This window comes from Anomaloglossus baeobatrachus, chromosome 9 (assembly GCF_048569485.1).
Source record: "Anomaloglossus baeobatrachus isolate aAnoBae1 chromosome 9, aAnoBae1.hap1, whole genome shotgun sequence".
Classification (NCBI taxonomy): Eukaryota; Metazoa; Chordata; class Amphibia; order Anura; family Aromobatidae; genus Anomaloglossus; species Anomaloglossus baeobatrachus.
Window position 1 is genome coordinate 205812093 of NC_134361.1, and position 14650 is coordinate 205826742.

The following is a 14650-nucleotide window of genomic DNA, read 5'->3' on the forward strand; positions in this document are numbered from 1 at the left end:
ATATCTGATCTCATCCGATATCTGACCTCATGTGATATCTGACCTCATCCGATATCAGACCTCATCCGATATCTGACCTCATCCGATATCTGACCTGATCCGATATCTGACCTCATCTGATATCTGATCTCATCTGATCTCATCTGACATCTGATCTCATCTGATATCTGACCTTACCCGATATCTGACCTCATTCGATATCTGATCTCATCCGATATCTGACCTCATCCGATATCTGACCTCATCCGATATCTGACCTCATCCGATATCTGATCTCATCTGATATCTGACCTTATCCGATATCTGACCTCATCTGATATCTGATCTCATCCGATATCTGACCTCATTTGATATCTGACCTCATCCGATATCTGACCTCATCCGATATCTGACCTCATCTGACATCTGATCTCATCTGATATCTGACCTTATCCGATATCTGATCTCATCCGATATCTGACCTTATCCGATATCTGACCTCATTCGATATCTGATCTCATCCGATATCTGACCTCATCCGATATCTGACCTTATCCGATATCTGACCTCATTCGATATCTGATCTCATCTGATATCTGACCTTATCCGATATCTGACCTCATCTGATATCTGATCTCATCTGATATCTGACCTCATTCGATATCTGACCTCATCCGATATCTGACCTCATCCGATATCTGACCTCATCTGATATCTGATCTCATCCGATATCTGACCTTATCCGATATCTGATCTCATCCGATATCTGACCTTATCCGATATCTGATCTCATCCGATATCTGACATCATCCGATATCTGATCTCATCCGATATCTGACCTCATCCGATATCTGATCTCATCCGATATCACTCACCTTTCAAATTTCTCAATCAGGGAGGTAACTGCTGACGGCGTCCCATCCTTGTTCTCCGGGCGCAGGGACACCCTTGCAAGCCGGGGGTCTGCAGGCAGCGGACGGGAAGGCGGTGGTGGAATGTGGCCAGGAGGCCGGGGTCTTCTCACGCTCTGGAGGTGTGGGGGCTTTGGAGGAACTACATGGGAAGTTGAGAGATCGATGAATATATCAGAATATTATACAGATACATGAGATACTAGACAATATGTATATAACATCTATAGAAATCATGTGTGACCACCCTGGGGTCTCGGTTTTGGGAAGAGTCACTCCATTCCCAAAAGATGGCGCAAACAAGTATTGCAATGGGGAGGTGTATCAGTCAAGAGGTGGGAAGGATGGAGTAGTTACCCCTCCAATGCTTCTAGACAGTCTTTCTTTTGTGCTGACGCAATGTGACCGCTGCAGCCAATCACTGACATCATCAAACACCGCAGAAGTCACTGAATATGTCTTGGCCGTGAACTTCTATGGTCCCTACAGCTACGTTGGGGGGCAACATTTGCTGTTATGGAAAATTAAAGTCAGGCTTGCTTAACTTTTACCATTGCCTTTGTAGACAAGCGGCACTAGAAGTGTCCTAATTTAACTTCGGACCCCGATGACTACAGAGAACAAGTGTTATCTCATCAGCGCCGCTTATCATTTTCATCAATGGAAGTCCTGTTGTAGAAGGCTCCTTCCTGACATGAACTCCTCCTTATCTCCTGCTTGGTATGTCATGTTTTAAATAAAACTGCTTTGTTTCCCTGTAAGAACTTGATTAAAGAGGTTCTGCAGCTGCTACAGTGTGTATTATAAAGTTCTATGCCCCAGCTGCTGCAGAACATCACAATACACCGTAGCATACTTTTTTGCATGGGCGCTTTATTGTGGTCTCGGACCTTGTATTGTGGTAAGTTTATGGTTTTCCGTTTCTTTTTGGAGATCTCTAAGGAGCTCACCTTCAGGTTTGGTGTGTGGGGGGCGCCTGGGAGCTGCTGGTTTGGAACTGGGTTGATCTGGGGGGATCCCATTGCAGTCAGTAGAGTTCCCAGGGTCCGATCGGAGACGCTGGGGTTTTTCTGGGTGCGCTGAGATATGAGCCGGCTCCAAGGACAGGCTTTTAACAAGTGCTGGATTCTTGGGCTGGAGCCCTGAAAGATAAAAAGGGAAGTGGTAAGACGTCTAAACCATGAAAAGAAAGGGTGATTCAGAGACAGAAGACGTGTGTGCATTTCGAGACCAGATGTCAGGTTGGACACCTCTCGTGGATAGAAGATCCCCATGTAGTGGACTCTTTTAGGACGCCGATGTCCATCTTTACCGATAAATGCAATGTGTAAACACTAGCTAAGTATAGTTTCCACCTAATAAAATAAAAACATGTCAATGGCTCGTTAAAATTTCGACTCATGATCCAATTTACTACATGTGGATGAGTGACAACCAAGTCATTCTGCCATTACAGATCCCATAAGGGTTGTCACCCAGGTTTTATTAGATTCTTGATGGACACGTAATACATCCCTAGCTTCCATATTCAAGATGCCGCTGTGTTTGTAGCTCTCACGATGATTAACGCCATGCTCAATTTTTTTATTTTTTGCATAAATATGCTACTTTTTCATAGACCATATCCTTTTTACCCTAAAGTGTCACCCGGAGAGAAGATAACCAGAGAAGGGCACTTCACTTTGTGCTCTTATGGTCGATGTCCAGTCCGCCAATGCGTCTGGTCTTTACTCCTTTGGCCCATACTAGGCACCACCGAGTCGTGAGAAGATGAATTTCATGTAGCAATGCCATGATGTCACGCTAGGTACGGGTAAGTACCAAGGGACCGACGAATGCTAAGGGAACGGCGGAGATGGTGACCCCTGACCAAACCTACCTCTGGTTCCTCGTGTCCCTCACCACCCTAGATAGGTTCCGCACCTACGCGCCGAGCCGGATACATGATCCTAGGTATCCCAACTGCAGCACCCTAAATAGGGAACGGGTGAGATGAGCTCTTCATCAACCTCACCACTGGTCTCTGGGATCCAAACCACCCTAGATAGGTTCCTCACCTATGTGCCGAGCAGGATACCTGACCCTAGGTATCCCTACTGCTGAACCCTAAATAGGAAACGTGTGAGATAAGCTCTTCATCAACCCTACCGTTGGTTCCTGGGGTCCCTCACCACCCTAGATAGGTTTTGCACCTGTGTGTCGATCAGTATACCTGACCCTAGGTATTTCTAGTGCTGGACCCTAAATAGGGAACGTGTGAGATGAGCTCTTCGTCAACCCAACCACTGGTCCCTGGGGTCCCTCATCACCCTAGATAGGTTTCGCACCTATGCGCCGAGCAGGATACCTGACCCTAGGTATCCCTAGTACTGGGCCCTAAATATGGAACGGGTGAGATGAGGTCTTCATCAACACCACTAAATGCTAAAGGAAGACACAGGGAGGGCACATGGGGGGAAAGGAAGGAACTACTTATCCACACATTACTCCGGCAGGAGTACAATAACAATACTACAGATGAGAGAAAGCCACTTGCTTGCAACCAGAGCAAGAATTAACTGAATAATATCACCAGCACCAGTCCAGGGAAGAAGGGAGTATTTAAGCACCAAGAGAATACTCATGATCAGCAGCTGGGTGGAAGGCGAGCTTCTGAAGTGTCGAAAAGGGGGAGAGATGAAAATCCGGCAGGAAAGCTACCTATACCTATGAATACTGACAGCAGGAACAATAGAAAGTCAGGGAGCATTTTGCGCAGCCAAACGCTGTGACCTTCTATAGCCAGAAACCACATGACTGTCACCCATAACAGACATTAAGGGGCCTAGTAAGTGCAAGCAGTGCCAAGATGCTGGGCACAGAATTGAAGACTGACTACCTTGGGGGGGCTGGATTGTACGCCGCACCAGGGGAGCGCAGATTGTATTGCTCCTCACAAAATGTAATATTTAGGAGGGGTGCGCGGACTCCGAAAAAGAAAGCTCCTGACATACCGTAGTACTTCGCTTTTTCACAATGTGGACATCCGCAACATTTATCAAGATTGTGGATGTATTCTTCATGAGTATGTGCATATGACAGGTGCACTTATCCTTAGTGGTGGGCAGAAAACCCCCCAAAAACATTCCTGTCCCCTGAATATGCATCTTTTTGCGCTGAATTTTAGCGCCACTCACAGGAACCATTCAGAGAGCGCCGTCTTCCCGGTCTCTTCTGCGGCACCTAACAGACTTGCTAACTCTTCCAAGACTCGAGGAGGTCTCCTCTTACCATGGGAGGGTTGACAAGTCTGCCGTAAGCAGTTTTCTAACGGTTATGTAAACAAACCAACCGGCGCCCTCTGTGGTGGTTTCTGATCCTTGCACCGGATCCAAAGTTGTTACTAATAATGAACTTCCCCTTTAAATACAAGCCCCGTGTCCTAAATAAATGTGTCAGAGCTCAGACAGGCTTAATGAGAGCAGCAATCAGTTTCAAGGGTCACAATTTTTGGTAGCCCGCCAATTCCTTCTCCGGACAAAGCACATTTTTACCACTCAACCAGACCTAATCCAACGGATATTTTTAGAATTTATTTTCTGGTATCTCCGGTATGTTTGCTACTGCATTTTCTTCTTTATGTACCAGCTCCACCTATAACATGTAACTGCACGTCATATTGGGCAAAAATTAACCCTTCGCATCAGCAAGTGACCTGCTGTCCATATACGATCTTGTTCACACCCCCCCCAAATAAAAACAGAACACATAAAAGTGCAAAATAAAAAGGCTGTAGCAACCGTATCGCAGTCCACATCTGTATGTAAATGTTTCTCGTAACTGGAGATGTGAGATAAAATAGCGATCGTGGGGGGCAGGGATTTTCAAGATGTTTTTGCCCATAATTCATAACGCTGTAGCCGTCCCGTCAAAAGTGTGAAGGGCTGGTAACAGGGAGCAATAGACGACATACAACTGATAAAACTGATTTTAGTGTCCCTGGTGGCAAAGAGGTTAACTCAATATAGTCTACGCACAGATAATTGTCATCGCCATATGATCTGAATCATGTCTTCCTATCACAGGTTTACGGAAAATAGAATTGTTCCCGATTCTGATGATGACTATTATTTCCTTTCCAGATTTTTTTTTTGCATCCTTTACTGCCCCCTTCAACAGTCTCAGGATATTTTACGTCTCGCCTATTTGCAGAATTCGGGCTGCCATCGAAAAGTGGTCTGTATCCTGATAAATTTGTACATCCGATTCCAAGAAACCCATTGACTAGAGGTGCAAAAATAACCCACATGCACTTGTGTATAAGAAGACACTGAACAAGCAGGACCCCGGAATTACTCAAGATTACACCTTACCGGTTCAGAGCTCGTTGTGGGGTAAATATAGGTTTGGCGCCAGGTCCCTTTGTCTATTCAGCACCACGAAATGTTATAGAAACGTCATTAACCATTGCATTTCAGACAACCATAATCCCCTCCGCTCCGCCGCTCATACCTGTCTCCTTGCCATACACCTGGAGTCTCCAAGAAGCTCTTGACTCAGCAGCTGTTTCTGGCAAGAACTGGAGGAGGAGTGGTGAAGCGGCGAGGAGGTATGCTATAGTTTCGGAGCGGTTATGACTGACAGCGCAGGAGGAGGGGGTTGTAGTGAATGTCCTATGTAGCTACGAGATGACGGAGAACATATACACAACCGTCTGAGACACCTGCGTACCTCCCTGGCCTTCAGTGATTGATATTTGCAGTCCCTCCCTCTGTCACACATGCAATCATATAGCCCCATTTTGGTTTTTGTTTTTTTTTATGTCTCGTGGCATTCATTGACATTTTTTTGTAGCAAATTCTTCAAAACACGTGGTTCATGTATGTTGTGCAAAATAAATGTGACGCCCTGGACTAGTCAGGTCGTCACAGGGTTCTGCACAATCTTTCTCCCCCCATGGTTCCGGGAACCCAACCTGCGGTACTGCATCCACCAGCATTCACAAATCCTAGATACACCTTGCACCACACTCTGTCAGGCACACCAGTGGGCTGCTTAAGCTGGAATAGGGTTGCCCACCTAGGGGTCAGGCAGGGAGGTGGGAGGTGACAAGTCAGTCGGCTCCAGGGGAGCAAAGTGAGAGGTAGTGGAGTGGTAGCCCTCGAGCTGTGAGGAGCTCAGAGGAAGCTGGGAGTTGTAGCTCCCAGGGGGAAAAGCAGACTAGTTCGCAGACGGTGGTCTGGACCTAGAGGAGTCGGACCCCTGGTCGTAGGGGATTGAAGCTAGGTGCCTGTCTTGGAGGACGGTCAGCAGCCTGGGCCTAATCACCGGTCTGGGACCGAAGGCACGACGGGGTACACGGACCCTAGGTCGGGGAGAAGCTTCAAGCAACCCATCATGGCCACTATGGACTGTTCCCACGAAGCTCAGAGATCGGGGGCACTATCACAACGAGGGGGAGGGGGCTTTCCAAGCAAGCGGCCCACTGAAATCCCAAGCGTGAGCCCCTGAGAGCAAGCTCTTCTACTCAGCCACAGTGGGAAGCGGGGCCTGGAAAGCTCCAAACTGACGGGCCACAAAGGACACTCTAAAAATACAGTGCCAGGAGGCAGGTCACAGACCACCAGGCAATGCTGCAGGGGACGGGACCCGGATGAGCTCCCCCAAGAGGGCAGCGGCACCCAGAGACTTGGTTTACCCTGTTGTCAGCGTCTGCTTTATTGCTGAGTGAGTACCTGATTAACCCCTGCAACAAGAGGGCCTGTGCTCCCCTGCACTCCATACCACCATCTAGAGTCCCGGGGCCTTTCCCTACCCGTGGAGGGTCACATCATCTTGCTGCCCCAGTCCATCAACCCGGGTACTCCCAACGGCAGTGGCGGTACTCCCAATTACCGTACACCACGGGTGGCGTCACAAACTATATGTATATATCTCCCCTGTAAATACCCACTTCTTCATTTGAGTGTGGCCCACGGCCCCCGGGTCCGGAGACCCTCGAGCCAAGAATAATCACCCCCGGATCCGAGAGATTCGACCGCTGCAGGGGCGGCACATAAAAAAGGCGCTTTTCTTGTTTTGCACCTTGTTAGATCAAAGAGATGCGCATTCCTCTATAAAGTTGCAAAATTTGAGCCAAAATTTCCGGGAAAAGACCGAAATTTTGCAATTTTTTCTTTTTTTAAAAGTTTCAATTGATGATGACTCAGCAGAAAGCATCTCGAAACACCAAATATTGCCCATAATGGCGAATGTAAAAAAACAAAAATGGTCATGTATGTGATTTTGGTGCATGGATCCGAAAAGCTCCTACGCAACATTTTGGCATCTGCTAGTTTTTTGCCAAAATTGCCAACATTTTTGACTGTGTAGAATAACGTAGTCAACATGGGGTCAAGTCACACACCTTCGGAGGTATACATAGGAAGGATTTCATGACGTATGTCAATGTATAGCCGTACAGTGCCCATAAAAGGGGCGGACATATCATTGGTGCAAGAGGTCCCCAAGAGGTAAGGGGGCTCATTTGTACCTCCAAAGCAAGTTGAATTGGGCATTATGATGAGCTTTTCGCTTGCAAATGGGCTTTGTAAAGTTCTTGCACAGGGGCCCAAGAGGTAAGGGGGACCATTTTCACCTCCAAAGTAGGTGTAATGGTGCATTATAGTGAGCTTTTGGGCTGCAAAGGGCCCTCATAAGGTTCTTTTACAGGGGCCCAAGAGGTAAGGGAGTCCATTACGACCTCCAAAGCAAGTTGATTTGGGCATTATGATGACCTTTTGGGCTGCAAAGGGCCCTTATAAAGTTCTTGCACAGGGGCCCAAGAGGTAAGGGGCTCATTTCTACCTCCAAAGCAGGTGGAATTGGGCATTATTATGACCTTTTCGGTTGCAAATGGCCCTTGTAAAGTTCTTGCTCAGGGGCCCAAGAGGTAAGGGGCTCATTTGTACCTACAAAGCAGGTGGAATTGGGCATTATTATGAGCTTTTCGGTTGCAAATGGTCCTTGTAAAGTTTTTGCCCAGGGGCCCAAGAGGTAAGGGGCCCATTTCTTCCTCCAAAGCAGGTGGAATTGGGCATTATGATGCGCTTTTGACCTGCAAAGGGCCCACATACTGTTCTTGCACAGAGGACCTCTTTTGTCTGTAACCACCAGGGGTCCATAGTTTTCTAGGTTGGAAAATAATAGTATAATGCCTGATATTGTTAAGAAAAAATATCCGCAAGTCCTTGGTCCAGCAGCCATGTCTGTAGTCCGTTCCCGCCAAACCACAGCTATGTGTTTCTTCTCCTACCTGCCAGCATCCCCAATTAGTAGTTTCAGGGCAACGTTAGAGCCATGTGAAGGTCCTCCTACCTGTGGGCATCCCCGGCACCTTTTGGGATTAGTAGCTTCGACGCAATGTCAACCATGATATCTACTAATTGGAAAAGGCACTGAGGATAATGGCAGGTAGAGGAGGTTCGCGGGGCTTTGGGCCATGTCGCCATGCCCACTGGCGGACACTAAGAGAAAAGGGCCCCTGTGCAAGAACAGTATATGGGCCCTTTTCAGTCCAATAACTCATCAAATTCACAATTCCACCTGTTTTGGAAGTAGAAATGGGCCCCCCACCTTTTGGGCCCCTGGGGACTGCACAGGTTGCACTAATGATATGTCCGTCCCTGGCCAGGCCTACTAATCAGAAGAGGCACATTGAATGGATACCGGCTGGCCTGGTAGGAGGAGGTTTGCAAGCCTCTAATATGGTGTCCACACACTACCGTTGGGTCTGACATCTTAGGGTCCTGCGTTTCTTTTTGCTCAATACAATTTATTTACTATATCCCTCTCTATGGAGCTGCTGCGCTTTTCCGTACAGCATAAAAAAGGGTATACTGACATATACCAGGCAGATGGAGGCCAAAAAAAACCCCTATTTTGGCCTCCATCAAGTAATGTGGCGTCTATCATATGTATTGGTTTGAATTTTAGGATATGGCATAGGAAAGACATTGTGAATGTAACATAAGCCACTAAATAATTGTAGTCATTAGGTAAAGCATGCCACTGTGTGTCTGGCAGAATACACAGAAGGGTGACTAAAACTGTGCTGCAGTACCTGCCACATCCTCAGGACAAATGTGGCGCTGTTTTGAAATCGGCCATTTCTTCCCCCCACCACCCCCAATTACATATAATCCCTGTAAACATTGCCAGGGCTGAACCCCAGCGGTCTCTCACAGTCTGTGTGTATATAACCCAATTGTGAGTTGTATCAGCTGTGTCCACAGGGAAGGTGTGAGATGTATCTGTCATGGAGGTGTCACATACAGGAGCGAGAGGAGAGTGGGGGTAATGAGTAACAACAGTAGGCCTCAAATAAGAGTAGTGCTGGGAAGGGTTGCTCATAGCAACCAATCACATTCTACCTTTCATTTCTCCAGGGCAAGTGTTAATATGAACGAAGAAATCTGATTGGTTGCTTTAGTGTTTACATCTTACTATATGAATCTGTAGTAATAAACTATCCCACTGTAAAGGCAGAGGGGCATACGTCACCCCTAGACTACCACTATATATATATATATATATATATATATATATATATATATACAGGGTGGTCCAAAAGTAGATGGACAGTATGTGTAGTAGGGTTATCAAACATGGTGTAAAGTGAAACTGACTCAGTTGCCCTTAGCAACCAATCAGATTCCACCTTTCATTTTCCAAAGAGCCTGTGAAGAATGAAAAGTGGAATCTGATTGGTTGCTAAGCGCAACTGAGTCAGTTTCACTTTACACCATGTGTGATAACCCTACTACACATACTGTCCATCTACTTTTGAACCTCTCTGTCCGCATATATATATATATATATATATATATATATATATAGTGGTAGTCTAGGGGCCATGTTTGGCCCTCTATGCCTTTATAGTGGGATGGGTTTGTTACTATCATGTTCATACATGGGCTGTAAAACCGAAAGCAACCAATCAGAGTCCTTCTTTCATATTAAAACTTGCCCTGGAGAAATGAAAGGTAGAATATGATTGGTAGCTATGGGCAACCCTACTCAGCACTACTCTTTTACTTGAGGCCTATTGTTTATATGTATGTAATTTTGGGGGGAGGATTCTGACGTAATTTTGGTTGGAGGGTCCTCATGTAATTTTGGGGGGAGGAATCTGCCGTAATTTTGGAGGGATCATTCTGACGTAATTTTGGGTGGAGGGTCCTGACGTAATTTTGGGTGGAGGATTCTGACGTACTTTTGGGGGGAGGAATCTGACGCACTTTTGGGGGGAGGAATCTGACGTATTTTTGGGTGGAGGGTCCTGACGTAATTTTGGGTGGAGGATTCTGACGTACTTTTGGGGGGAGGATTCTGACGTACTTTTGGGGGGAGGATTCTGACGTACTTTTGGGGGGAGGAATCTGACGTACTTTTGGGGGGAGGATTCTAACGTACTTTTGGGGGGAGGATTCTGACGTAATTTTGGGGGGAGGATTCTGATGTAATTTTGGGGGAAGGTTTCTGAATCTGATCTGCTCCAAAATCCTTCTTTAAAAAACAAAACAAAAATAACTCCCTCAAAAAAAAACAAATCAAATTCACTTTGACTACTCTTCTTATTAATTTCAGTGTAAAATCCACTTTATTGTTCTATGAGGAGGTTTTTGAGAATTTTTTTTATCCGACAACGTCTTGTGAGAAAAACAAGAAGTAACCTGTCGCTTTTTGAGATGGAATCTGTTCCAAATTGATCAATTTTAAGTCAAAAGGCTACAAATTAACCACTGTGGGGGGAGGGGGGATGTGTAAAAAAAACCTCTCCAAAACCACTTCAAGGGTTAAAAAAGTGTTTCCTAAAGTAGATTCCATCCATGTGCAGTCCCGTTATTTTCACGGACCCATAGAGTCTGAATGAGCCCCTAAGGCGATGTTCACATTGACTTTTTGGATGTTCCAAAACCAATAGTTTTTTTAAGCAGTAACCACTTCAAGAAACTCAGGGAATTTTTGGAGGAGTTTTTCTTTTTCCAGAAGACGTTTTCTAAGAATTTTTCAAGTAAAGATCAGCCAAGAATAAAATAATGAATAAAATAAATAAATAATAACTACATAATTAAATAAATAAATAACATACAAAACATAAATAATTAAATAAATAATCAAAATAATCAACTAAATAAAATTAAAATAATATAATAAAAATATAATATATATAATAAAATAAAACAATAAAATAAAAATAAATAATAAAATAAATACAAATAAAAAAATATTTGTTTTTTTATTTTATTATTTTATATTTTAATTTAATATTTTATTTTTTATTATTATTATTTATTTTATTACTTATATTTATTTTTCACTATGTAACTATATGTAAAAAATAAAATTAAGTAATAACATAAATAATAATAATAATAATAAAATAGAAAAATAATAAAATAAAAAGAAATAATAAAAGAAATAATACAAAAATATGTTAACAAAATTCCAGGTGAACAGTGTCTAAAATTCACTTGAAAAAAAACGCGCTTAAAATGCTTTTCCTATTCATTTCAAAACTAATCCACTTTTCTGTTTAGGTGGGATTTTTTTGTTATTTTTATCCCCATTTTTCAGGTTTCCACACTTGGTGGAAAAAAAGGCTGCTATAATTTCTTTAAAGCTACCTACTGGAATCAAAAACCTTGTTAAAACCACTTCCAGGGGTAAAAAAAAAAGTACTTTTTGAAGCAGATTCCATCCATGTGTGGCCTGTAATAGACCCTGACCAATCAAAAGGCTGCAAAGAAAAATTGTTTTATATAAGAAATTGGATCAGATCTGTAAGATATAATCTGTCCAATTTAGATTGTATGTGGGTTTTTTCACTCCTGTTTTAGTCACTGTTCGTCGCTGATAATTATAGACTTTATATTATATTATTATGGAGACGTCCGTCTGCCTGGAGCCGTCTTTTTTATGTCTAAAAGTATAATAGGTATAATAAAAATATAAGAAAAAACATATAAATATCTAATAAAATCTATATATATAATTGCCTTATTCTGTCTGTCTATCTGTCTGTCTGTCTGTCATGCTCCAAAATTGTGTCCTTACGGTGACACAAAGCTGATTGGCCGCTGGGCTCGCCATGGCCCCGCCCCCCCTCATGGATTGGCCTCTCGCCCCGGCTCTCTGCAGGCCCCGCCCCCCTCACGCAATGCACGCTCGCTCTGGCCCAACTGACACGGAGCTCCGACTCCCAGGTGAGTACACACACACATCAGATCACACTCACTCTCACACACACCTCACACATCACATCCACACACTCACAACATCCTGGGATATCGCTTGCTTCTACACCGGCTCCGTCACGATCCCAGCAGCGCCAGACATAACCTTGCGATGCTGGGATCTTAACGGAGGCCGTGAACGCTGGTAACCATTATACACATCGGGTAACTAAGGTCCCTTGGTTACCCGATGTAGCACGATGGGGAGTGTGCAGCATGGAGGATGTAGCACGATGGGGAGTGCGCAGCATGGGGGATGTAGCACGATGGGGAGTGCGCAGCATGGGGGATGGAGCACGATGGGGAGTGCGCAGCATGGGGGATGTAGCACGATGGGGGGTGCGCAGCATGGGGATGTAGCACGATGGGGAGTGCGCAGCATGGGGGATGTAGCACGATGGGGAGTGCGCAGCATGGGGGATGTAGCACGATGGGGAGTGCGCAACATGGGGGATGTAGCACGATGGGGGATGTAGCACGATGGGGGATGTAGCACGATGGGGGGTGCGCAGCATGGGGATGTAGCACGATGGGGAGTGCGCAGCATGGGGAATGTAGCACGATGGGGAGTGCGCAACATGGGGGATGTAGCACGATGGGGAGTGCGCAGCATGGCGGATGCAGCACGATGGGGAGTGCGCAGCATGGCGGATGGAGCACGATGGCGGGTGCGCAGCATGGGGGATGTAGCACGATGGGGAGTGCGCAGCATGGGGGATGTAGCACGATGGGGGATGTAGCACGATGGGGGATGTAGCACGATGGGGGGTGCGCAGCATGGGGGATGTAGCACGATGGGGAGTGCGCAGCATGGGGGATGTAGCACGATGGGGAGTGCGCAGCATGGGGGATGTAGCACGATGGGGAGTGCGCAGCATGGGGGATGTAGCACGATGGGGGGTGCGCAGCATGGGGGATGTAGCACGATGGGGGGTGCGCAGCATGGGGGATGGAGCACGATGGGGGGTGCGCAGCATGGGGGATGGAGCATGATGGGGAGTGCGCAGCATGGAGGATGGAGCACGATGGGGAGTGCGCAGCATGGAGGATGGAGCACGATGGGGAGTGCGCAGCATGGGGGATGGAGCACGATGGGGGGTGCGCAGCATGGGGGATGGAGCACGATGGGGAATGCGCAGCATAGGGGATGGGGCATGATGGGGGGTGCGCAGCATGGCGGATGGAGCACGATGGCGGGTGCGCAGCATGGGGGATGTAGCACGATGGGGAGTGCGCAGCATGGGGGATGTAGCACGATGGGGGATGTAGCACGATGGGGGATGTAGCACGATGGGGGGTGCGCAGCATGGGGGATGTAGCACGATGGGGAGTGCGCAGCATGGGGGATGCAGCACGATGGGGAGTGCGCAGCATGGGGGATGTAGCACGATGGGGAGTGCGCAGCATGGGGGATGTAGCACGATGGAGGGTGCGCAGCATGGGGGATGTAGCACGATGGGGGATGCGCAGCATGGGGGATGGAGCACGATGGGGGGTGCGCAGCATGGGGGATGGAGCATGATGGGGAGTGCGCAGCATGGAGGATGGAGCACGATGGGGAGTGCGCAGCATGGAGGATGGAGCACGATGGGGAGTGCGCAGCATGGGGGATGGAGCACGATGGGGGGTGCGCAGCATGGGGGATGGAGCACGATGGGGAATGCGCAGCATAGGGGATGGGGCATGATGGGGGGTGCGCAGCATGGGGGATGGAGCACGATGGGAGGTGCACACCTCCCCCCAACACACACACACACACACACACAGGGAACCACAAACACCGCCATACACAGACACCCACACACACAGACAACGCTGCACACACACAACACCCAACACACAAACACCGCGGCATACATAAATATAAGCACATACCGCACAACACACACATTGCACAAAACATACCTCCCCCCAAAACACACCACACCCACACAAACCGCGCAACACACACACACACACACACAACGCGACAGACACACAGCGCTCCACAAACAACGCAACACACATACAACACCGCTCTCACCCCCCGCCACACCCAGACAACACCCAGAACATGTACAGCCCCTACACAAACACTTGGTAACTACACACAACAACATCTATATATATATATAACAAAAATCATACATGAACTACACAATATGTAAATTCTAGAATACCCGATGCGTAGAATCGGGCCACCTTCTAGTAAACTTATAAATATATAACTTGTTTTTTGGTTCTTTTTTTTTTTTTTTTTTTACTGCCCCATTCTAAGTCCTGTTGTGTATAAATATGTGACTCTTCAGATTTTGTGTTATACCATGCCTGATGAAGAGACCTGAGTAGTCTCGAAAGCTTGCAATTATTACCATCTTTTCAGTTAGCCATTAAAAGGTATCAACCACTGAGGACTCTCAGTTCTTTTAAACAAATTTTTTTAATAAAATAAAAAAATATATAAGAAAAGAAAAAAAAAGATACAAATATATAAGAAAAGAAAAAAAAATAGATATAATATATAAG

The 14650-nt window shown here is 46.3% G+C and overlaps 1 protein-coding gene across 2 annotated transcripts in view; it reads right to left on the reverse strand.

The window, feature by feature from the left end:
* Nucleotides 1-14650, reverse strand: part of FGD1 (FYVE, RhoGEF and PH domain containing 1) — a 141026-nt gene that overhangs the window by 37499 nt on the left and 88877 nt on the right. For both annotated transcript variants that reach the window (XM_075324312.1, XM_075324314.1), the window contains exons 2-3: nucleotides 1841-2032; nucleotides 855-1032 (exon numbers count right to left, since the gene is read on the reverse strand). In XM_075324312.1, coding sequence (XP_075180427.1) covers nucleotides 855-1032; nucleotides 1841-2032 — 370 coding nt within the window. The remainder of the gene's footprint in view (nucleotides 1-854; nucleotides 1033-1840; nucleotides 2033-14650) is intronic.